At 41.0% G+C, this 27,024-nt stretch overlaps 1 protein-coding gene across 1 annotated transcript in view; it reads left to right on the forward strand.

Moving 5' to 3' along the window:
• The window catches only part of ZNRF3 (zinc and ring finger 3), a 155,676-nt gene that overhangs the window by 94,307 nt on the left and 34,345 nt on the right, over window positions 1-27,024 (forward strand). Inside the window, exon 2 of the mRNA XM_066603191.1 lies at window positions 4,273-4,398. Within this exon, the coding sequence (XP_066459288.1) occupies window positions 4,273-4,398 (126 nt within the window). The remainder of the gene's footprint in view (window positions 1-4,272; window positions 4,399-27,024) is intronic.

The raw sequence follows: 27,024 nt of genomic DNA on the forward strand, positions 1-27,024 counted from the left end.
AAAAGTGATGCACTTATCTGCTTTAACATTGAGTTTTCCTTCTCATGCAGTTAGAAAGTCTCATACTTGGCTTGCAGGCTCTCCTACATTCACATTCTTGGCTTGGGGGCATTCTCAGCACTAATCGATTAGTATCTCTCCTTTACTACATCCTTTCTCTGAGTAGCTGTTGGTCCATTTTCCCCTCTCTGGTGATAAGAGAAGAGCACTCACCAGGAGTAAATTACAGCTCTTTGTAATAGTAACTTTCTCTGCTCTCCTCCTGATCTCCTCCGCCATGCTGTGTCACTATCATATAGTCTTCTGTAGTAACTCAGTGGAAAGGCAGTGAATGCAGGTTCACAACAGGGGAGCAAGCAAGGGGAGGACCAGTGAGTTTGCTTAGATTTCAGTTCTCCCGTCTGTATTGCCTTGGAAAACAAGAAAAGTAAAGAAATGAGTAACTATCAGAACCTCTTAATGCAAAGCACATTAAAAAATTCTTCATTTCCAAAAACACACAGAATAAAAGGAAAAGAAGAATGCAAATATGTACAAGGCCTTTCAGATAGAAACAGGTTAACTTGGAAAATGCTTCCTCTGTGGCACTAGTCTTAAAACTGCATGATATCATTTACTTTCACAAGGTCAGAATTGTAAGACTGTGCTGAGAAAACGGGAGATTCTTCTGCATATGAAAAAAATATAAAGTTAATTGTATATGCTTTTTTTTAGGACCACTAATCCAGAATATCTGCTAATTCAGAACCCACCAGGCATCATTAATGCCTTGGTTTGACTGTGTGTACATTTTATGGAAATACCATGCCATGCCAAATGTGCATATTGTACATGGACTAAATTAAAAAAAAAAAATTAGATGGTAAAGTCTTATGGTAGGGATATTTGGGTCAGATGGCGTCCATTGACTTCAATGGAAGCCATCCGCGCAAAAATAAAGCATGCTGCAATCTTTTTTTTTTTTTTTTTTTCCTGTAAGTGGAAAATCGCAGTCCTTGTCCACTTGTGTGAGCAGACATGTGGATGCTCTATTAGTTTGAATTGGTGTGGAATGCTACAGATCGTCCGCGCTCGAGACTATCGCGGATTCCGCAGCTCAAAGCTGGTTGTGTGCAGGGGGCCCTTAAAAAGATTGTCCAGGATGTTAAAAAATGTCTTCTTTCTTCCAAAAACACCACCACAATTATGCACAGGTTGTGTGTGGCATTGCAGCACAACTTCATTCACTTCAATGGGGCCAAGCTGCAATTCCACACTCCAACAGGTATGGTTATAATTTTTGGAAGATAGCAGCCATGTTTTTCTAATATTAGACAACCCCTTTAACAATTGTATTTTGCACAGAAAGGTTATCTTGGCCTGACTCCTTTTCCTTTGTTGGCGGACAGTCAGAAAGCTGTCATAAACTGTAGACTATTTATTGATCATGATCAGGGTGAAATTTGCAATTTCACCCAACTTAAATATACATAGCCAGCCCTAACCTTCCAAAGGATGCGTCCGCAAAGCAGGAGAAGTGCCCAAATCGTCTGATTGTAACATTTATTGATGTGTATGAAAGTTCTTATTTTTGTTCCTACCAAATTTAAGTTGGAGGGCTTTAACGGGATCCCAGAGCCTACAATATAGTGTCCACTTCTGTTTTATCATATTAAAGAATTTTTTTCTGTGTCATTTAGGGCTTAAACAATGCTTAGGATCTAGTTTAATGATGCCAATTTGTACAGCATTTCCTATTTACATAATAACCTAATGATGCGATAGTTGACACTTGCAGATTTATATGTCTTTCAAGTTAATGAACGCATAGGACAGTGCATGGAGTTGTCCATCTATCGATAGCAATAAGCGCTTTTGAAATGTCTGTGCATTTATGAAGTTTATGTATGATTCCTATCAGGGTGCTGATATGGTGAGAATGTTTGGATCAATAGCAGAGCTGTCTGCACTGATAAATGGGGGATAAAGGAGATTTTAAATGAAAGTGGAACTTGTCATACGAATTTGTGACCCATGAGAAAGATTTGAGGACAATAATTTGCCTCGGTTTCTGCTCCTCACCCTGTGCACTCTCCCTGCCAACGTCCCCATACATAAAACTCCCTTTTTCCCCCCTTTGTTTTGTCTTTATCAAGCTAATCGGATTAAAGGCTCAAACATTTCAAAGAAACTTTTAAGGCCCCGTTAGGATTGCCCACCCCTCTCCCCTTTTTCTTTTCTGATCTTAAGCACCCCCCCACACCCCCCAAATATTGCTGAAAAAGAAAATCCCTTTTTATCTAAAGCTTCATAATGATAATAAAATCTTTGCTTCATACTGTATGTAGAGTTGATCCTTTTCAACTTGGAATCTCCTATCTAATGTCTATAGCTAATCAGTTGAGTTTTTAATGGCGTTTTCCTCTGTATACAGTACATTGTACTTCAACATCAGTCAATCAATCACTTAATCAAATTTATATTAATTTACCTCCTTTCGGGTGCCAGTTCATGCTGCAGTTATTCTATTGTAGCAGTATGCAATTAACCTCAAAAGTCGGGCTATCGCTGAGCTATTAAAGGACGCCTGTTAGCATCCCTGCGACTACTAAATCAGTAGCTCAGGTGGGAAAGATCACATGACGGATGGGCTACCCAGACTGCCGCTGCTCATACTTAATCGAGTGTCCCTAAGATTAGCTTTTGGTATTGCCTTGCACTGTATGTAAATGAGGCTAGAACTCTCTGATGGGTGGTTGATAGTAGACTGGTCCTGGAGTTTCTGCATTAAGTGATCCTCAACACATCCCCTTTGTCTCTTGATTGACTGCTAGCATCATACTTGAGCTATTAGTCAAGAGCAAGGGGGAGGTATTGAGAATACCATAATGCAGAAAGTCCAAGACTGTTCTTTAGCAATGAACCACCCATTGGACTGTTTTAGCCTCATTTACATACAGTTCACAGCACTGCTAAAAGCAGATTTTGGATTTCCTGAACTATAAGCAGCGGGAAGTTATGTGTAGCTTATCCCCCTGTCGGCTTTCCTGAGATACTATTAGTTTAGTAACCACAGGGGTGCTGACAGATGTCCTTTTAAATATCAAGTCCAGGTGTCAGCCCGCAATTAGTGGTTATCTGCAGTCCGTTAGAGCGGCTCAACTAAAATGTGTACATTCACATGGGCATAGACTCTTTTCAGATTGCCAGGTCTGGCGAGTATATGCCAAGCCTAGGATATCGTCAGGCGGGGGCAGACAGTTTAGTCTGCTGAACTGCTTCCCCCTTTCCGCCGGCTCTTGGCAATGGGAGAGGCGGATGGGGCGGGAGCTAGTGTGCTAAGCTCCCGCCCCCTCTTTGTCCCTTATCGGCTGCCAGTAATGAGAGGGGGCGGGACAGGGCGGGAGCTTATACAACTAGCTCCTGCCCCGCTCCCTCCCATTGCAAACAGCCGGCAAGGGCTGAGGGGGAAGGAAGGGAAGGGGTGGAAGTTTAGCAGACACACTGCTAAACTGCCTCCCACCTCCCTTTGCTGGCAGCTACTATAGTCTCCCATAGGAGCCGCCACTGCATTCTGTCCGGAAGATAGTTCCTGAACTATTTTTCCTGGCCGGCGTAAAAGCTTTTCACTGTGGGAATACGCTCATCTGAACTGATGAATTGTAAACCAATGCATCAGATGGGCAGTGTATATCGGCCAGCCATGAAAATGGGGCTGATATACGCTTGTTTGAATGAAGCCTTATACTACCGCAATGTGTAAAGGCACCCTTGTACGACCACAATGTGTACAGGCACCCTTGTACTACAACTCTTCTTCAAATGCTTAATTTATATGCCAAAGAATGCAGTTCAAATATTAGACATCGGTCTTAACTAACCAGTTACACCCAGGAATATTTTCATAGGATGGGCAAAAAGTTTTTTTTGCCACCTAAGCAAATTTAAATCTTTCTGTACCTGTAATCTAAAATTTCCACTCCCATTTACAAGTTAAATACCCTAATCTTTAATATCTGAAAAGTTATATCAGATCTGATTGATCCATTCTGTTGCACTAGGGCACATAGAGCTATTCATTTCAACAATCTGACATTTCTGAATTTATCAGACATCAAGGTAATTTGAATATAGTTGTGTGACCAAAATAGATAGATAGATAGATATCACACACATTATTGGCACAGCACTTAATGTTAGATTTTATATTGTTGAATTGGTTGCTGTGTTATCTGGAGAACAGGATAGTTATTATAGTTCACCTGCTAATTATGACCTGATTCTTTCTCATAGATGCACCCATTGGGACTTTGCAATAACAACGATGAGGAAGATTTGTACGAGTATGGCTGGGTTGGAGTGGTGAAACTTGAACAGCCCGAAATGGATCCAAAACCATGTCTGACTGTGCTGGGAAAGGTAAGGAACTTGCTTGAAATCGACTATATAACAGGGATAAACCAAGTTCTTTGAATTGAACTGGAAAAATAAGTAAATGGAGCACAAGTTTGTATACTTTTATGGCATATACAGTTGATCCATGAGTCCACAATCTCCTTGTAAGCTTCCTCATTCCATAAAATGATTGCTGTATTGCTTCATCCTAATAGAACATTTTTTTTTGTAATAAGCACATGAGCTTTTGTATTGGTATCATGTTTGTTCCCTTCTGCAGCTAGTATTGTAACTTTATGGGCCATTTCACACTGGTGTTTTTGCTTTCCAACTAGCTCTTCCATCATAGGAGCAGCAAAATGGAAAGAAAACGTTTCAATTTTCCTGCCTATAAAAATGCATTAAAGCTAAAGACCTTCCATTTCAATCCGTTTCACAATTTTCCTCCTCTGTTCCATTTTTACTCTACAGTTCAAAAAACGGAACGAAAACAGATCTATTTTTTTCTTTAATTGTTGTCAATGGGAGACCAAGAAAAAACACTAAAAGCTATCTGTTTTCTTCTATTTAATTTTTGTTTTGACCAGTTCAAATTTTTTGTAAAACAGGATCTGCCAAAAAAAAAACCTGCTAGTGTGCGCTCAGTCTGTCGTTCTACTGTTGACAAGATTCGCACATCGGCTTGGTAACCGTCAACCATGTTTGACATAAAATAAAAAATGCATTCACAACTTTCCCATTGTGAGAAAGGAATAAGCATTTGCAAAAGGGACGTAAATAGAGTAACTGAATTCTGAATACAGATCTGTGGAGTATGTCAGTGCTATATCGAGTGAAGAAATTCATGAATTTCAGCTAGCTACTTTTTAAGCAGAGCAGAGAGTAAAAACATACATATAACTTGTTCAATAAACCATAGGTCACCACTAATGGACAAGTCGTGTGAAATTTTTTTCTTATTTCGGTTTTCAAATCTGTCCGATTTTACAAGTTGGACGTGAGCATCCATCTGAGAGTTTGATGAGATTTCCTCCATTTTTGATGGCTGGAATAGCCCAGCATGCAGTGATGTTTTTGCTGTTAACATGACAGAAACCTTGATCAAGTCAGTGGTGTCTGAATGGACCTGTCCATTGTGGATTTGTCCTATTGAAACGTGTCGCTTGTAACCTGTGACCCGGGGGCCATCAGCTTCTTCCTGGACCAAGTCCTATGCAAGAAGGGAGTTTCCCTTTCCCTCCTCATTGCATGTTACTGTCCCCTTCAGCCCCTGGGTCATTAGGGCCCGCTCTGGTCTTCCAGTTGTTTAACCCCTGGCCACCATCCCCACAGCCTGGGGAATGGTTTCATTCATGTCAGTGCCTCCTTCAGTCCCCTCTGCAGCTGGCCACTCACTGCTAGATTTTTGGATGCCTCTCACGGCTGCACCCCTGGTGAGCGAATGCTTTCTTTGCTGCATTCCTCCTGAATGTGTGGCCTCCACCACTTCAAAAGTATCTGCTGACTGCTCCTCTGTGCTTTCCCCCAGTTGTGGCTCTCTGTGTTGCACTCCCTGCTGTGGCACAGCACATAGGCACTGAAAATGTTCCAGTGCATTGAGGAAGGGGGTAGGACTTGGCCCCTACTCACTGCCCCTACATGGAGCTGTCTCTAGGTGGTGACATGCTAGCTGCATCATTGGTGGGAGGGGCCTCCTCCTGGCACTTGCAGCACATTTAATCCACCCTCTACTTCCCTGCCTGGATGCCTTACAGGGAGAGGGCAGGGGGTTCCTCTTTGGTGCTTGAAGTGCCTCTCAGTCTCTCTTCCTGGCCACTGTGCTGGCAGGGGTGGGGCTTAGCTGCTGTAATTAGTAAGAGGGAAGCAGGGAACCTCTCACCCATCTTACAATATAATGGATCTGGCTCTCCATCCTGGGTTTCACTGTAAAAAGAAGCAATAATGCCAGTGTGAGTCAACCTTATGTGCAGTGTTTGCCGTCAGCATTACAGTGACCAGAATAGAAGCTGTTGGAATTGCTGCCTTCTGTACTGTGAATGTTATATGTACATTTCAGTAGGGATTTTGATTTCTGCCCACTATGGGATCACTTTAAGGGTGTGCCCATAAACAATGCAGTCCTGGGGTGCTAGTGGGCTGTATGGAAAATCTCGCACATTGGTGAAGCACATTAAAATTGTGTGCTTCATCTGTACAAGCCATGCTGCTGAAAACTGCAGTACAAACCGCCACAATTCACAGTAAACCATTTATGGCCCTGCTGGGTGATTCTTGGCCATGCCGTACACCCCTGCCTCTCTGTTGCATAGTATATGACAAGGCAAAAGTAGAGAAGCTGTCAACAGCACTGTAAAAGCTGTATTCAGCTGGACAGGTGTATGCACAGCCTCCACAAAAATGTCTGATCCAATAGACCTCAACCACAATGTAGATATAAAAGTAAAGATGGCAGCGTCCGTGGTGCAAAATAAAAAGTCTTTAATTCCTCCCAACGCTAAAAACAACGTTTCGACTCCTTGGAGTCTTTTTCAAGTACTCCAAGGAGTCGAAACGTTGTTTTTAGCGTTGGGAGGAATTAAAGATCTTTTTTATTTTGCACCACGGACGCTGCCATCTTTACTTCTATATCTATGTTGCATAGTATATAGACACCCTGACCTTTAGATGAAGTATTTTCGATAGTGACATTAAATTAGTGACATTAGAAAACAACATAACTAGGAATTACCTAGAGTGTCCCGAAACCTGAGCTTTGAATTAAATCCTAATTTTTCAGCATTATAGGTCTGCTTGGACACTTCATACACACTATTTTTCATGTGTAATTACACTGGGGTTAGACGTTTGGCAGGGAATAACGTATTTATTTCTAGTTTATACACTCCTTTAATCAATTAAATCTAATTTTCATGCTTTTTCCTCTTTCTTCCCTCCTGAATTTTTATGAGAGTTCAGCCAAGACAAAAATATTGAGCTAGTTTCTTGCCATTTAGTCACCATGCTAACACTTAGTATTTTTGCGTACATTTCAGACACATAGATTGTAAGGGGATATTTTTACTCAGTATTTGAATATTTCACTTAAAGTAGTGTTTGTAGTTAAATTAAAAACTTGATACATTGTAAATTAAAAATGATATCCCTTTCTAACACACTTTGTTTTTTCCCTTCTTCTGCTCTACTGACTACAACATTACTTTACTTGCTGTGTGGTTGCTATGGTAACAGCAGTAATATAACTATTGTGCATGGGCATCCCATCGGGTAACCTCCACTTTAGTGACTTTGTCCTTATGAGTGGATTGTCACACGCATGCCGTTTTGTTGCAGACTTTTCTTGCGACTGTCCTATTCATACAAATGGGACTTGCAGAAATCTATATACATACGTGCTGCAGGAAAAAAAACACTTTCAAATATACGAAACATATTTTCATCCGCGGAAAATTCTTTAACAAATCTGCAGATTTTTTTGAGAATTTTACCCAAGAGTGAGGGACAGTGGCAAAACATTGCATATGTAGTGAGTGGTGTTGAGCGAACCAAACCAGTAGAACCCTGGTTCGGGTTGAACTTGCTAAAAGTTTGGTTCAGGACCAACCCGAACAGAGCTTTTAGCAACGTTCTACCTAAAATATGGTTTACTGGTTTAGTTAGTTGAACATTGGTGTATAATACTGTATAAGAATCATAGAAGCCCTGCTTAACACTCTAAGTGTTTTACTGGGCTTTTATGACTCCTAGATAGTTTTATACACTAGTTGTAGGGGTTTTGGTGAGCTTCCAGTTTGGTTCAAACTAATTGGGACAGAACCAAACTTTTTGTAAAAGTTAAGCGAACCAGTTGAACGGAACTTTTTAAAAGTTTGCTCATCACTAGTAAGTAGACTTTCCTATTTATACTATTCTGGGGAAGAGTCTTACATATTGTGCTGTAGGGGTAACAGGCTAGTGAGAAGAAAATAACCGCAGCAAAGTCCTAACTTTGTACCATTTTAACCCCTTAACGCTCCAGGACGTACAATTATGTCCTTCAGCATCGGGGTATGTATGTATGTATGCATGTATGTATGCATGTATGTATGTATGTATGTATGTATGTAGGTATGTATCTCTTCATACAGCGCGGGTGTCAGCTGTTTAATACAGCTGACACCCGTGGGCAATAGCTGCAATCAGCCGATCAGCGCTATTAACCCTTTGAATGCCACCGTCAATTCTGGCAGCAACATTTAAATCCCCCGAAGATCGCAGGGAGCCGTGCAGGTGTGATGGCAGTCGGGAGCCTTCTGAAAGGTCCCAGGGCTGCCTTAGCAGACTGCCTATCAAGCCATCCCTGTGGGGTGGCTTGATAGACTGCCTGTCAGATTGCAGTATGATGTAATACTATGGCATTACATCATACTGCAGGAGCGATAAAAAGCATCGCATGTTGTGATCCCCTAGGAGGGCCAAAAAAAAAGGCAAAAATAAGATCACTAAAGTTTTACTATAGTTTAAATAGCAAAAATACATATTTGGTATCCGTAAAAGTCCGATCTATCAAAGTAGTGAATTATTTACCCTGCCCAGTGAACGTCGTCCGAACAAAAAAAAAAAAAAAAACGCCAGAAATGCACTTTTTTGGTCACCCTGTCTCCCAGAAAAAATGCAATAAAAAAAATCGATCAATAAGTTTTTATGTATTCCGCAATGGTACCAACGTAAACTACAGGATGTCTTGCAAAAAATGAGCCCTCGCAGAACTACGTCGACGGAAAAATAAAGTCATTGCACACAGAAGACAGCAGAAAATAATTTGAAAAAATTAAATGCCCTTTGAGAAAAAAGTAGTACAGCACAAAAAGACTATACAAGTTTGTTATCATGGTAATCATACTGACCCACAAAATAAAGTTTTCATGTCATTTTTGTTGCAGTTTGTGCACTGTAGAAACAAGACGCACCGTTTTTTCATTTCACTCCATTTAGAATTTTTTTCAAAAAGTTTTTCAGTACATTATATGGTAGATTAAATAGTTCCGTTGAAAAATACAACTCGTCCCGAATAAAAGAAGCCCTCATGCAGCTACATCGATGGATAAATAAAGGAAGTACGGTTTAAAAGGGGGGGGGGGGGGAAAAACAAAAATAGAAATAAAAAAGGGCTGCATCCTTAAGGGGTTAATATAATAAAGCAACCTGATATCTTGTAATGTTCAGAAAAGTGATTACCCTCACCACCTCTACTGTAGGTATATCTGTTCCCAAGATTAGTTTACCGATTTGTGATTTTGTACATGGAGAAATAATTGGAAGATGGCAGTAGGAAGATATAATTATTTTCCATCCTCAAGGACTCTGAAAATTACAAATCCCGAATTCAGCATAAGTTAATGTGACCCTGGGCAACTTTATTCTGGTTCTTTTTGTAATAGTCCTGAGTTGATACAATTTGAACTTGTCTACCTCAGATTCATCTCCTACTTTCTCTTGTTTTTCAACTTTCCTCAATTTCTCTTAGGCTAATTTCACACAGGCAAGCTCAATTTTGGGCTGTGAAACTCGGCCCAAATTCGCACTTGGGAACATGCGATGTGTAGAGATGAGCGAGCGTACTCGGAAAAGCACTACTCGCTCGAGTAATGTGCTTTATCCGAGTATCGCTGTGCTCGTCCCTGAAGATTCGGGTGCCGCTGCGGCTGACAGGTGAGTCGCAGCGGGGAGCAGGGGAGAGCGGGCGGGAGAGAGGTTGAGAAAGATCTTACCTCCGTTCCTCCCCGCTCCGTGCCGGCACCCGAATCTTCAGACCCGAGCACAGCGATACTCGGATAAAGCAAATTACTCGAGCGAGTAGTGCTTTTCCGAGTACGCTCGCTCATCCCTAGCGATGTGTCTAAAATGCCCCCCATTCCTTCAGTACAGTTGCAATCTTCCGACGTAAAAAAGGCTTATGTATATGACTCAATTCAAAAGAATGGGATTCATAAGAGATTTGTGAGTCTTGCAATGCACCATTCTCGCATGATTTTCTTGGCCGTGTGAAAGCGGCCTTAATGTGACTGCCCAGCCAGGAGCTCAAGAATATATCTGTACTTCAAGCAGATAATTATTTGCTACGTATATTCCTCACATCTTGCTCTTTAGCTGTGTTTTAGCTCTGCTCCATTATTGTACGGCTGTGGTCGGTGACTACAGTTTTCTTCTGTTTCTACGGGGGTCTGAGGTAGTCTGGCACACACCCCACATTTCATCATTCGTTCAGGGAGACACACCCCCTGTGTTGTCATTAGCTCAGGCTGCTGCTTTTCCTTCCCCTGCAGCTCTGCATCCTCTGATTGGCTGCTGTGCATAGATAGCTGGTTTCCATTAGAACAAAGGCAGAATAATTTTAAAATACAGATGACTAAACTTCCAATTAGAAAAAGATGATTATCAGGTATCTGCAGCACTTTTTCAGAGGGGGTAATAAGCTTTGGTAAGGGGCAGTCACTTTAAGGCTATGTTCACACTTTGTCATTAGGGCAGTGGGATCAATCAACATACATTTCCTCTTCTTTTTTTTTTCTTATTATATCGAATAGCATGGTCAACTATGCTACTTACTGAAGAGATATATATTGTAATGCTAATAAAATTTCAGTTTCATTTATTTTTTATCTTTATTCTTCTTATAATTGAAATCAATGGGTAATGTATGATTCCTAACTGTGTAGTGTGTGGTTGAATAGAGTGGAGGACCTCTTTTTAGTATGGTATTATCACATTTATTTTACTTGCCTTTCCAGCGCATACATAAGAGCATTATATGCTTTTGACCCCTTTTAAACATAAATTTAAGTTAAATATTATACTTTGTATTATAGGAACCTCATTCAGAAACACTGGCGAGATACTTAATGTGTAACATGTCATGATTATTTTAGGCGCCTTTCACATGTGCGCTGAGGCATCATGTGACTTCTGCAAATGCCATAACTGGCACATGCCAGAGTCAAACGGACCCCATTGACTACAATGGAACTCATTTAATTTCTGTCATTCTGACTGGCATTATACTGGATGAAATAGTGCGGCATGCTGCACTATTTCGTCAGTTCTCGGGTGGAGGCTCTGAATGGAACCTTTAATGCAGGCGTGAATGGACACTAATTTGGGGGAGTTATCTGATAACTAGTGAGCTATTCTCACGTGAAATCTTGTCTTGTAATAGCTGGTCTTTTTATCTGGTACTTTACGTAGACGTCTCTAGTCTTCATATACGTGTTTTATGTACATTTGCAGTACAGTATCCTAAGCTTGTGTTCTTTTCTACTTTTGCTTCACCCTGGAGCTAGGACACCTGCCTCCACAGTTATCAAACTCTTTGATGTTCAGTGGGTGGGAACGGTAAGAGGGGGGGTTCGAGAGATCCATGCTACTTTTGCCTAGTCTAAAAGACAAACAAAGTCCAGACATGTTAAAGAGGAATTGAGTGTTTATATGTGTAACCGCAGCCTCCCCCAAGTATTCTCTCAGGTGTGTCTGAGACGGCGGGAATTCGAGAGAGACGCACTCAAACGCCACTGGAAAATATGTGACGGTGCCATCTCTGAAGCACTTATCTTTATTGCATATTCATCTGCTCTGGACATTGTAACCCATGTTGGCTTTTATCTAGTTCCAAGTTTAAGAAATCTCAGTACATGTTAACAGCCTTCGTTAAAAGCTTTAATGGGATTGAGATGAAATGTCTGGTAAATGATATTATTGATCTAACCATTATGAATAAGGCTGCTATCTGATCGGAGTGCATGGCTATAGCAGTTTATTCTAGAAACATTGAACGATTTTGTAAAGGTGTTTAAAAGGACAGAACTATGTTTAATGCCTCTAATTAATAAGTGAACTCCAGTTAAGGGGGATTGGACACCTTTTACTTGCATTTTTAAATAAACTTTCTTTTGAAATTACATACTTTTAAAACTTAGTGGTATGTTGATTTTGAAGCAAGATCCAACCCCTGAGATATTGGAACGTGTAGTCGCAAATACCGATCTTAAAATTAAGGTTAACTGATGAAAAACTTGATAGAGGTCTAGTTTATTGTCCAACACATAGGAAACTCTGACACACAATGGAACTAGACATCTGGCTTCAAATAATATATATATGAGTTCTATGTATACATTGTAGGTAATTCCAAATGTAATCTTAACCTTGGATGCCCTTGACTTTTAGGAAAGACATAAATTCTATTAAAGTGGTTACTCCACAAATGAATAATTTTTATTTTTAGTCAAAGTAGCTAATTCTAATTTTTTTTGTATTGACACTTTTTAAAGTTAGTATGTACAGAGATAATGCATTTACACACTTATTATTCTGCCACTTACTGTTTCAGCTGAGCCTTTCTTGCTCTCCTTCTCATCTTTAGCATATACAAAGGCATTCTCCTCTAAAGATGGTTTAGAATGAGGTGCTTTAATAGATTAAATGTAAAATTCTTTGTAAACTAATGGTCTTTTTTAGACGAGCCGATTCTTGTTTGAACGAGTGAGTGACGTCACTGCTAACTCGTTCGCTGTCATGCAGACTGCTTAGACAGGCAAACTCATCATTGGCTCGTTCAAATGAGAATCGTCCAATCGCTGTATAAGTGAATGAGAAGGACTGAACGATCACTGTTTAAACCAAACGATAAGCGAATGAGCCAACAATTATTTTTATGCTTGCATGAAATGAACGATGAACGGAGAGCAAACTATTATTGTTCTTCAATCAGTCATTGGCTTGCGTAGATTGAACAATTATCGTTCATTTTCGCTTGTTTCTGCGATTTTTCTTTCACTCCTGAAATACTCAATTCATGTCCGCGAGTGTGAATAAAAAATTGAAAATGCCTGCCTTTTAATGCCCACATCCTCGTGGATGGCAAGCGCGGAGTTCGTAATACAAAGCTGCTCATGTCAGAACATCCTAACCCTAATATTCCACCCTCCCCATGTGATACATAGTTTGGGCATAGGACTTTAAGATATGGGAAGGAGTTGGTGAGGTTTGTTAGTGTGTGGTGCTACACCAAAGCATTCCACATATTTAGGCTTCTTTCTCTGAGGGTGATACTGGGATTAGCTATAGTTATACCTGAATGAGTGCGGTCATGCTTTAAATATGGATTAATAAATTAAGAATTTAACCCTCGCATAAAATACATTAAAGCTGGACTTTTCAGCTCTTCTGTATTAGTAAATGCTTATATGTCCCTGAAATGGGAATACTGGAACACCCTTTTTCAGAACGCTGCTGTGCCATTCCTCTGTTATTCCTCCTAGACATATATGAATAATTTGATAAGTGTAGGTTACCATTCCCACTACCCAGCCAGTGTTGATTGGACGAATACATTGTATAAGCTGTAATATTGTATTGTTAGTTAATGGTAATTTTCTCTGTAATTGGAGGTTGACATGAATGATACATAGTCCTATTTTCTGGTGATGTCTTCAGTACTACAATGCAAGTGCTTCTTATCATCAAAACGAACAATCATAAAATCCAAATTGGCAAGAATAGTTTTCTGCTTGAACAAATATGGCCTTAGGGGTCTTTTATTGTCCGTTACTGAAGCGCCCGACAGCCGTCCCAACGCTTTCACACAGGAATGATAATCGTTCAGTTAGTGGAAGTGGAACGGGCCGGAGTTCACTTCCAACCGCCCACCTCCATTCACGGTAAACAGGCAGTCATTCATCAATGAACAACTGCCTGTCTACACAGGCCAATCGTCGTTTATGCCTGCGTAAACTGAACGTCGAATGATAGGCAAATCATCCCGTTTTGCATAATCCCTCGATAAACAATAATTGTCCATGTAAAAGGGCCCTTACTGAGGTAAGCCTAGCAATACGGGGACTTTTGATCGTGTGTTGATGAGATCATAGGAGCTACTCATAGGAGATTTTTGATCAAGTGTTTATGGGACCTTTGATGGTTCTAAGTATATACATGATTCACTGGAAGTTTTTTTTTTTTTAAATCAAGGTTGCAGTCTGAATAACTGGGGCTCCTTCGCTTTGTACAGTACAAAAGGTCAGGGCATGAAGGACAGAGCAAGATAAAAAAGCGCACTGAGGAAGGAAAGGGATAGTCGGTCTGTCCTGTATCTCTTCTGCACATAAATAGTTATCAGGCAATGTGAGAAACCTAAGGCCTAAGGGCTCTGTGTAATGTTATACGTCCTAGGCCTCAAATAACCTCCTAGCCGGCTACACATCTAAGAGAGGCTCTTAATGTTTCAGACACCACCTTTCTATGAAATCCACAGAAGCTGGAATTCTTCATAGAGACATAAATCTAATACTGTAGTAAAATATAGCCATACCTGGGTGTTATGGGTTTATGTTAGTAAGTAGACACCTTCTCATGCTACTTTTTAGTTTGCTAAAGTTTTGGTGGTTTTGTACTTTTACATGACTGTCATTTACTTTTCACATGGACTACAAACAGAACACCAGCAGTTTTTTTGAGAGACCCATAATTGTTGAGTTACATGTAGAACTTTGCTTTCTGGTGATTGATAACGACACCATAATCCAACATGCGTTGGAATTTTTTTTTTTCCTGCAGAGTCTATGCAATAAAACATTTGTGTGCATTAGTTTTTATATATTAGTATGGGCTTATACAAACCTAGTCTAAGGGTGCTTTTACACGGGAAGACTATCTCTGCTGTGCTTTCAGTGAATTACAGTCGTTCAGTGAATGGAGGTGAAGCATTATGGAAATCTCTACCGGTCACTTGCCTGCCTTCATTCACTGTAAACAGCCCATTCATAGATAAGCGACCGCCTGTTTTAGGCTGGGCTCACACGGGACGGATTTGCCGCTACTTTTTCCACACTGACTTTCTGCCCGTTTTCCTCACGCACTTTTTCGCACTTTATTAATGCAGGTTTTCATCATATTTTCTGCACTGAATTTCTGCAACAGAAATGAACATGCAGAATCCGCTATTTCTATTGAAGCCTATGGACCTACAAACGCTGTGAAAATAACACCAAAATTGACATGCTGCATATCGTAAATCCGCACTGCAACAACTTTTCCTCACATCGTACATGCGCAGATTTTTTGCAATCACCTTTTGCGAAACGACATTGCCTTGGCTTATACTGGAAATGCTGCAGATTTTCCATGTTTCCAACTTCGTGCAGAAAAAAGTAGCAAATCTGCCCTGTGTAAACGCAGCCTTAGGCCTCCTTCCCACGAACGGATTTCCGCCGCGTAATTCGCGGTGAAAATCTGCTGCGTTGCCCGCAGCTATTAGGTTCTATTGAACCTAATAGCTCAGGGCACACTGTGCGGAATTCCACCGCAGAATTCCGCACCATGAAATCTCCCGTCCTCACCCACGGCATGCTCTATTTGTCGTGGGTATACGCGCTGACGGCTTCCATTGCAGTCAATGGAAGCCGTCCGTTCACGCTATCTCCGGCTGTAACACAGCGGAAGATAGCGTGAAAACACTTTCCCGCCTGCCACCGGCGCGTAACCTGACACGGCGGGCCGCGTCATGTGACGCGGTGGGCGTGTCACATGACGCGGCGGGGGTGGGCGGGGAAGCGCCATGCGGGAGCGAAGACGCCAGATACGCTGGTAAGTATGGGGTCTCTGGGGGGGCACCGTGACGGGCTTCGCCGCGGAATATTCCGCGGCGGAGCCCGTCACGCTCGTGTGCAGCCGGCCTTACACTGAGTGGAAGTTACTGATTTAGTCTTTGTTTCAGTGAGATGAAACCACACAACTAGTAAGTGAGTGATTTCTTGCTTCTGTAGGGTCCTGCATTTATAGGGAACGATCATCTCTGTACATCACTCAATTAAGCTCAAATGATGTCTTTTGAGCAATAATTGTTGCATATAAATGCTACCATCGTTTACTTTTCAGCCAAACGATGATTTTTAAGTGAGCATAAAATCCATCATTCATCCGGAGAGCTGATAGCAGGTACCGCATGCTGTGTTCTCCACAGGAGCGCTGATTACATTGTATGCCGATTGCAGCCCCACAGCAGAACAAAGGAGCTGTATGCATAAAAAAGACCACCTGCTGTCCTATGCATACAGTTCCTGGAGTCTAATTTAAATGCAAATGAAGCTGATAAGCTGCTAATGGGCATTAGTGCCCATTAGCAGTTTATGCAAAAGGTTTGGTGACTGAATGATGAGCAATGATTTGTTCGGTTATTACTCATTGTTCAGTCATTAAAAAAAAAAAAATCAAACCACTATCGGCCTTTGTTAACAGGCAGTCGTTCATCAATAAATGACTGCCTGTTTACTCTTAATGGAGGCGGGTGGCCGGAAGAGATCTCTGGCACACTCTGCCTGCATTCAGTGAGTAATTATTGCTCCTGTGTGATGGCACATGGGTGATAATTGGTGGGATGACTCTTGGGCACTTACGTCCTGACAATTGTACTATGTAAAAGGCCCCTTATTTGACTGAAAGCTATGGTCACTATATGTGCAAGAATATTTAAAGAAATGAGGACAACAGAAGGACACTTACAGATTTTAATTGTGGAGAATTTTGCAGCTATCCGTATAAGCTAGTTGTCCTATAATGTAATATTAGTATATCTGGATTTATTCTATATTCTTTTCAACTGAGTAATAACAATATTCTATGTTTCAAAATCCACCAATCAGTATGTATATTTTTTACTACACGTTATTCTCAATCTTGCTTTGCATGTTTTCTTCCCATCGTATTAACCCACAATCCAAACAGTTAGGGTGTTAATCCTCACTAGATCTCAGCAGTATTTGAGAAGATTAAGAGATTTTTTTTTTTGGTCTCGATAAGGTCCTTTGAAGTTGATTTTCAAAAAATTACTGCTGCCTATTGGAGTCTGGTCATTTGGAATAAACACATACATCTTGGGACATATGCCCCCCTGCTTAATCTAATCGCAATAAAAATGTAATACATTTTAATAAAAAAAATTTTTTGAGAGACATTCACTGAAAGTATCCTATTTCAAGGGGTTATCAGAGTAGTCTTTTATGTTAAAACCCCATTTCCCATGCAGTAACATAGCTATCCGGCGTATACTTGCTTCTTCCTGCTGCGTCCCGTGCCGCCGCACCAGGTCTTCCCTCTGACCTCCTATAAATGGATGGGACTGAAGATATGCCGGTTAGTTATGTTACTTCAGGGGGAACGGGATTTTAACATAGAAAACCTGGGACAAACCCTTTAAGAAAATTTACGCAATTAAAACTCACTTTTGATTTCAAAGTTTGAAAGTAATTTCAAATTATTTTAAATAGTTAAAAATCATAGAATTTTTGAAAACTGTCTATGTATTTTAGAATTTAGTAACTATTAGGATGATTTCATACATATGTTTTTGAGAAAGAAGCCAAAGTTTTTCAGCCATTTTTTTTTTTGAGTCAAAGCTAGAAGTGAATTCAACAGATATAGGAAAAATAAAGAACGGACTTCTCTTTCCTGTTGGATGAATTTCTGACTTTTGTCTCTAAGGGCGCCCACCCACTGGCGTTTTTTTTTCCCTGCGAAATTCGCAGCATTTTTTTTCTGCAGGGGTCTATGGGACTTGTAATGTTAAAATCGCGATTGCGCAAAATCGCAATTTACCGCGATTGGGTGGGCGCCAGTGGGTGGGCGCCCTAAAACTGCAGGAAAAACTTGGGCAAAAACTTTGTAAATAGAGTTTTACCAGGTCAAATACATCGATGGCTTAACCGAAGGTTAAACTATCAATGTTTAATTGGCTGGGAACTCTGTAATGATCATCAAAACCATTTTAGGTAAATGGCACTGAACTGCAATTCCAGCCACAACTATGTTACCTGCTGTGTACAGCCCCTTCTTAGGCCAGAACGTTGCACAGGAACAATCAAATATTGATGGCTTATCCTATAACTGTTTTAGTCCAGGATCCAATTTTACTCTACTTCGTTCCTATTTTCTGCAGTTTCAATGCACTTGAACCACCCACTCCAAACTTGGTCACATTCAACATAATTTCTGGATCAGGTGGGCAAGTGATGTTCCTGCCATTTCCTTCCACTATATATCTAACAAGAAAAGGAAATCTAGATAATATTATATGGTATGTGAGTCAGATTTTACAATTAAAACCACCCTTGTTGCAAGTGGCCTCTTCGCTTTAATGATCTCTTATTAGAGTACTAAAGGTTACGAAATCGGTCAAGTCTATGGGGGTATGGCTTGCCTTTTACCTCTGTATATGCATTATTGTACTATAGTTTATTTGGAAGATTTTGTAAGAGGGTTCTTCCAAAGAGGGAGGCCGTGCCAGAGCTCATCTGTAGTACTAGGAATATTGGTGTAATGACCTATTGAATTGACCATATCAGGTTTCCCATTATATTGCGAGTGTTCCGTTTGTAATCTGTGCGTTTTATCAAGAAAACATAAATTACAAGATATTTCTCACAACATGACTAATTCTTCAATCACAAATGTACAGTATGGAAATACACTGACATGCCAAAAGTCACAGGACAGGAACTAATGGAGTGTATGACCTCCTCTAGCCTGGCGGAATGCAGCAACTGGATGTGGCATCGATTCCACAAGTGGACGGAAGACATCTGGAGGGACTTTGAGCCATGTTGTCTGGAGAGCCACCCACAGCTCTATGGTATTTATAGGCGCAGGATCTTAAGTGCAAATGGACCTCCCCAGCACATCCCATAAATTGGGCTCATGTCAGGTGAATGTGCAGACAACACCATTTGTAGGCTCTCTTCAGGTTGTTTCTAAAACTCTGTCTGGACAGCTTGGGCCTGATGGCACAGTGCATTATCCTGATAAGAGATCCAATCCTTGTGTGAATACATGAAGTCCATGCAGTGTTGCAAATAATCACCAAGCTGTGAAATATAGCAGGCACTGATCAATGAGTTGTTTAGGAGAACCAGTGGACTTAACGCATGCCATGATAACACACCTCATGCTGGTATGGAACTACCAGCAGCCTGCACAGTGCCTTGATGACAACTGGGGTCTATGGCTTCATGGGGTTTGCACCACACATGAACCCTATCAGCAGCACAAAACAATTGATACAGTGACTCATCAGACCATGTTGCATGTTGCCAGTCCTCCAGGGTCCAGTTTCCAACTTCACAAGCCCATGTGAGGCACTGTGTCTTGATGTCATGGTGCTAACAGAGACACTCTAGTTCAGTGATGGTGAACCTATGGCACGCGTGCCAGAGGCGGCAAGCAGAGCCCTCCCTGCTGGCACGCGTCACTATAGGAGGTAAAAATAATACGTCGTGATAAGCCCCGCCCCCTGACGTGTTGGCACTTTGCGTTAAATAAGCGGGTTTTGTTTTGCAGTTTGGGCACTCGGTTTCGAAAAGGTTCGCCATCACTGTTCTAGTTTGTCTTCTGCTTTCCTAGAATTTAAAGTGGTAATGCGGGGAGGGGTCAAACACGGGATGGTACTCGCTCGAGTAACGAGCACCATCAAGTATGCTAATACTTGGACGAGCATGTTCGCTCAACTCTAAATGTTATCATAATCTCTGCCACTAATGGCAAAGAAATTTAGAAGCTTAAAGAAATAGATTTTCATTAATTGTTTTCAGTACCATAAACATAATGGCAACGGCTAAAGGTCCGTCTACATAAACAGATGGGGCAGGTTTGGTGGTGAGTGAGTGTGCGTGATTGTGTTAACCCTTTCCAATCCAATTTTTATCCTGGTTTTCCTAGGGGGCTTACTTTTTTTCTGCCGTTATACAACGGCGCTATCTGCGGGCTAAAGCCAGTACTGCATGAGGTGACACGTTGGATAGGCTCCAACAGCAGAAAGGCTGGTAATATACAGTAAGAGAACCCCGACGGATGTCTTCCAACATCGGAGCTGTACAGCCTTAAATCACAATGTCTTCAGAGGTCAGTGGATTGGAAAGGGTTAATATAACTAGGTAAAGTAATTGAAGGACTTGACTAATAACTGTCATGAGTCTTAAATAGCAATGAAACAATTAATGTTTAATGATTGAGATGCAAATGTGTGTCAATACCTATCTGTAATAACTAGTCAATCTATGGAAGATTGCTAATATGATTATCTGTTCTCCCCTTTTTGTTGTCTTTGGTCATATTGGCTTGACCTTATTTATTAGATTCTGTGAGAAAGGACAATATTCTGTCTTCGGTTCATGTTCACTGTTGAAATAAAGATGACTACTATTGCGAAAAGCCCTTGGTTCCTTTTTAGCAGTCACTGTGGGCAAGTGGGAGCTTAGGTTGTCCATGAGAATTTAAGACCGGAGTCCTATTATCAAAGTACTTTAAAGTGAAGTCGCCTTGCAGTATTTCATTTATCACCACAAAGTGCAATGTTACTGGTATATGTCAACATAAAACCTGTCATGGTGTTATTTGGTATAACCACAGTTAGTGAAAAGAGGGTTGCTCAGGACTTCGGTAATTTTTTTTTTCTGTTGATGATCTATCCTCTACATAGACCATCAGTAGATCATTGGTGGGGGGGGTCTGCTGCTCGGGATCACTGCCACTCCGCTGATTTCCAGCATTGCTGTCAAGGTAGACAGCACAGGAAGCTGGTCACACCAAGAATCTGGAAAGAGATCTACAGACCATGATCTATCTTTATTTCTTAAAGTGCTATTAGATGATAAACACATCTTGGAATCAATCTAATGTCTGAGGCTTGTGAGACCCTACTCTGGTCCGTAATCAAATAAAATGTAATCAATTTTTTTACCCAAAATGACAATGTATGGATTATAAATGGCAATCTCAAAACCTGTTTAGAAATTTTTATATAATTTTTTTTTCCCCCATCTGTTGTCGGATAAAACTACTGTATATTTTGCTTTTATTAGACGCAAATTATTTTTATTTCTTCCTCCTAAAGTGGGGGGAAAAAGTTGCTGTGTCTTATAAAGCAAATGTGCCGAAATTCGTCGCATCAGCATTTGTTTCCGCAAGCGCGAGTTTAAATGCAAGATCGCGCTAACTAAATCGCGGTCACACAAAGAAACTCTCAATCACGTGAACAAACGTGCGATCACTTACCAGTTTTCTCTCCTACCCACTGCCGCCCATACGTACTGCTGATTAGTGGAGGCAGGGAAGCAGCAACAGTTCCCTCCGTGACACGGAGCTCTGCTGCTCCTTTTGCTCTGTCACCCGGCACTATCCCCTGCACTGTCCCTGGGTGAGAGAGTAGCAAACTGAACCAATAATGATAGGGGGTGTGACTCCCTGAACCAATCATGAGATATGGGGTGTGTTTCTGACTACTGCAGACTAGAGCTGAACTAAGGAGCAAGATCTGAGTAAAATAGCAAGTAATGATCCCTGCAGGTGATTTCTATAGCATTTTTGAGCTTCTGATTGCCCAGTGCACTGTCTTTACATTCACAGACTTAATTGCTGAGTATATTTAAGTACCAAGGTACCAGTTCAGGCAAGATGTTGCAGTAAGAACACTAACATTTTGTTTATCTGTAATTATGTAACCACGTTCTGTTCTATGCTTTGAATAGTTAAGAAAAGTTCTGTGATTTCATAGACTCACAAAAGATCCCTTTTTCTGCATGGTTTGCCTTCTATCACTTTAACACATTCCATTGACCTTATTGTTTTGCATTGTAGTTTAATCAAACAAGTCAGTGTGTCCTCTGCGGCTTAGAATAAGGGAGCTGCTCTTCTCTTATCCCTACACAGGCCCAGGTGTAACAGGGAGAGCCACATACAAGTAAATATTCGGTCAAGAAGACAGCCAAAAGAAAACAGATTAGTATTTTTTTTCTAACCGAATAAAGAGGCTTCAGTTACAAGTCTTTACAGTATCTTAAGAAGCATCTAGGGTTCTTGCCACCTGCACACACACAAGATGTGAGTATTCAAAAGAAAGGGAGATTACATCATGTTTGTCGAAATAGGAGGTTGACCCCCAAGAAGGCATCAAACAAATTCTCCCCCAGAAGGGTAGATACATAAATTGACTGTATGCCACCACCGAGAGTCTATTAAAAAAAATAATAAAGTTGTCTTCCTATCCAGTGTGTCATATTTACTATCACTAGTGCATCAGCTTACGCTACATCGGTATGTAAATTGAATACATCATCCACAGCATTCCTCAGCATTGCATATGCCGTTTCTAGAATAGGATGCAGTGCCTGAGCTATGACTGGTCTGAAGTTTGTTATACATTTTAGATGGCTGTTGTTGCTGCCCACCTTCATAGACTTTCATGTTTGGCTCAGGAGAGAGAAATAAGCTGCTGCCAGATGTCTAAGTCGGCAGCTTATCTCCCATGAGAACAAAGTTGAATTTGAAAATGTCCAATGCTTTTTTACCTTGACACCAGTTATAGGGAGAGTCAGGGCATCACCGTACACATTAAATGATTGGCAGATTTAGCAGACCTTCACCTTACGTAGAATTTCCAAAATCCAGTCCCCGCGACCCCCCAACAGCTCATGATTTTTAGGATATCCGATAGAGCAGTGTTCCCCAACTCCAGTCCTCAGGGACCCCCAACAGGTCATGTTTTCTGCATTTCCTCAGTGTTGCACAGGTGATGTAATTATTGTCAGTGCCTCAGACATTGTCACAGGTGTTCGTACTATAGGATATCCTGAAAACATGACCTGTTGGTGGTCCCTGAGACTGGAGTTGGGGACCCCTGCGATAGAGAACACCTGTGACAATGTCTGAGGCACTGACTGTAACGACATCACCTATGGAATTCCATGGAAATCCTGAAAACCTGACGTGTTGATGGGCTGTTAGGACTGGAGTTTGGGAAACACTGTTCTAATGTATATATCCAATGTATATGACTTGCAAAGAAAAATGGAGTTTGGTTTCCAAGTGTAATAAGGAATAAGACTACTTCCACATGTCCATTCGGAGCATCTAGCACAAAATCCTGGATGAAATAGTGCGGCATGCTGCACTATTGTGTCTGGGGAAATTTTGGCCAGAAGCTGGACTGATCCCATTCTAGTTAGTGAGGACCATCTGACACTGCACAGATTCGAAAATTTACCAGATCTGATAGCTTCTGTATTTTTTTTCGTTCGATGATGTCCTCTGAGCCAAACAACTGAAATGGGCAAGAATACATAGGCACATGTGTGAATGTGCCCTAACGCAGCCGAATGTCATTCTTCTCAAGGCAGTTACACCAGAAATAGAGTTGCATCGGTAATTGCGCCATCATTCCTTTTCAGGCTGTTATATTTTACTAAAACACTTGCAAATCATTTGCTACGCATTTTTACCAAAGTTTGGCAACTTTGCCAAAGTTCTTCGAGTAGTGTCTAGGCTGAAAACAAGTAAATGGCTACTGTAGGAGAAGTGTGCTTCAAACTTACTTTGTAATGACCGGGATGCCGGAAAGCAGTTTTGTATGGGCATTAAAACTAGCTACTCAGTGCCAGGTTCTGAGATTAGTCTGTATGATGGCTTCTCATATGCAGTATGCACTCTAGATTTCCCTATGTAACAAACGCACTGGTCTTTCTTGCAATACTAATCCTAGGAGATAAAAAGCGAGAAAATAAATTATTGAAAATTCCGTAAACTGTCAGGAACCCAGTAGAGTTGGGATCAGCCCAGCGACGTGGTTTTCTTACATAGAATTTTTATTATTTTCAAAATGCAGACAGAGCACATTTTCGTGTCACTTCAGAGCATTATGTTTTGAGATGACTTGAGGATTTCATAGAATGTCTTTGATTAGGATGAAAGGGAAAAAGTAAAGTAATTTAAAAGAGAAGAATTTGAGAGCCGTCTCAGTGGGAGAACAGCGGGTGATCACACAAGGCCTATTTCCCTCTTGGCTCGTCTTTACATTCCATCCACTATGTGTTGTCTAAGCTGCCGGGTTCTTACTGAAGTATCTTCTGCGATTGTAACCATGGTCCCTGGGAAGCTGTCCTTGGCCATTTATTCCAAAGAAGTCCTTAACCACCCATGGCCTCTGTCCTCAGCAGAGATATCTACAAGCTGACAGACAGTGCATTATACATGTATTAAACACTGAAATATGCTTGGGGAAACGTTGCAATATTAAATTGCTTTTCTACCTTAGTCATGTTTGATCCTTGTATAATGAAAAGTTATGCAACTTTCTAATAGGCTTTTGTCTTTGAATGCTTGTCGATTTTAAGATCTGTTTGCTGTCAGTGAATGGGAGCTTTCAAGTTTACATCCAAAGACTGAGATTCTGTATACACCCAATAATAATTCTCGTAGGTGCCTTTTGTATCTGGTCTACCCAGTACTCTGTGAGCTTAATAGTCCAAATTTCAGACTGGTATGCTTTATCCAAATTGTAGCAAACTATCAGGACAGAAGAGCGTTCTGGACTCGTGCTGTGTTTTAGCTCAAAGAGGATTTCTTAGGCAGCAGACAATTACCATTTTAGTCTGTACTGTGCTTTTTCTTTCTGGTGGGCAGGTGTTGATGTATGAGCCTCTGGGATTACAAGGGGTTTTCCAGTTGTAAACTATTGATGGCCCATCCTTAGGGTAAGCCATTAATAGTAAATCAGTGGTGATCTGCTGCCTAGGAGTCCCACCAGTCAGCGGTTTGCTGGGCTGGTGCATTAATGCACTTAGATAATATCTGCAGGAAGCAGACCGCTCTGTTCACTCTGCAGTGGTCAGGCTTGGTATGGGAACTTTGTCTGTAATACCAAACCTGGCCACTGCAGAGAGAACAGAGCTGTCAGTTTCCTAAAGAAACTAGCCCATTGAATGAGGACAATGGCCTATGAACAGCTGACCGCACATGGTGGACCTCCACCAATCTGCTACTGATGGCCCATCCTATACTGGACAACCCCTTTTTTAAGAGTGAAATGGCTCAAATCTGTAATCCTATAAAAATCGTATAGTGTAAATATTTTTTTAGACACATTATCCAAAACTGTTATTAGAATAGTCTAGTCATACATTGAAAGTTACCAGTGACCATCGAACAATTAGAGTCATTTGAATTAGCTTCTAGGGAAACCGTTAATCTGGTACAGAGAACTAAGAAAAAAAGAAATAACCCAAAAAGGAGAAAAAGCAGAAATGATCTGAAAAATGAACCATGTTCAGATACATCTGTTTTCTATGTTGCAATATTTAAAGGGGTTGTTCCACAAATAAGATTTATTATTGTATTCACATGTTTAGTGTTGAATGCCTGATTGCATGGACTTCCCCCAATCACTAGAACAAGGGTCCTGGGCCCTCTGCCCCTCCTCATTACACAAATGCAGAGGTGAAATTTGAACAAAGTGGTGGTTAAGTTTCCATGGTGCTGCTCCTTTCAAAATCTATAGAACTAATGGAGACAGCCAAGTACAGTACTTGACAGTTACGATCATCTCCATGGCCCCTGAATGGAGAGGTAGGCACAGGAACAGAGGGCTTGGGAATACTATGCTAGTGAGGTGGTGGAGTTCACAAAAGTGTGACCCCTAGTGATTAATAATAATAATCCTGTGGACAGGTGATAAATGTAGATTGTAGGACAACCCCTTGAAGAGAAACTGTCACCCCTAAAACTAACTTCATTGGCTGTTAGGGGAAGAATTAATCCATTCTAATACCCCATCTTATGAGCCCATGCATCTTCACAGTTGGCTTCCAAAGTGTCTCGCACCATGTGCAAATCAGTAGAGAATCATTTGGCTAAGAAGAATCTCACTGATTTCAAATGCTGCCGAGCTAAGCACACCACGTTTCTCTTGATAGCTTGCCATATCCTCGATTACGCAGGAAACACCATTATCAAGATGAAGACAGTGTGGTTAACTAGGCAGCACATGGATCAGCACGACTCTTCTCAGTCAGATGACTCTTCTGCTGAATTGCATACAGCATAGGATAACTTTATGGCCTAATTGAAGAGATACATCGGCTCACTGCGAAAAGAAAGCACTTTACTAGTGATTGACTGTTAATTCTCAGATAGCGAATAAAGTTAGCTTCAGGGATAAGATTGCGGTGTTGAGTTCCCTTTTATGGGTCACTTTTTATAACAATTGTTCAGCTCTTTGGATCATGGAGTGCTCGTCAAATACATAGAATTATAGATATGTCTATCCAGCTACATTGTAACAAAACAACATTGAGCTGATCCGTATAAAATACAAAGGCACAAAGTTTTATATCTAGTAGTGGCTAACCCCAACGTCCTAGCCCCCACCCTGCTCTTCCCTTTTTATTTTTTCTTTATGTTTTGCAGCAGAAGAGTTTGGGAGTGTTGCCTGCTTCCTTTCCTTTCATCAGCGCCGCCAGAATGACCTGTGAATTGTACATTAACCACCCACTGCCTCTGATCTGTTAATCATTAATCTCGTCCGTTAATACTGCAAGAACCAACAGGGTTCTGTTGTCTCCTTCTCTGTGTTCTCACCGCTCCCATCTCACCCACAAGTCTGGGGTTGCCTGAGGAACTTGGGAAAAAAAACTGCATGAACTTTGAGATCGTCAAGTGATAGAGCACCTAGGATTAGTGACAATCCATTGTTGTCTTGTCATAAGTGCCAAGCTAAGAAAAAACAAAACGCACTACTCCTAATTGTACTGCTCCCAAGACATTCTAGCATCGTACACAAATACAGAAAAGCAAATGCAG

The sequence above is a fragment of the Eleutherodactylus coqui genome, chromosome 5 (assembly GCF_035609145.1).
Source record: "Eleutherodactylus coqui strain aEleCoq1 chromosome 5, aEleCoq1.hap1, whole genome shotgun sequence".
NCBI classification, from domain to species: domain Eukaryota; kingdom Metazoa; phylum Chordata; class Amphibia; order Anura; family Eleutherodactylidae; genus Eleutherodactylus; species Eleutherodactylus coqui.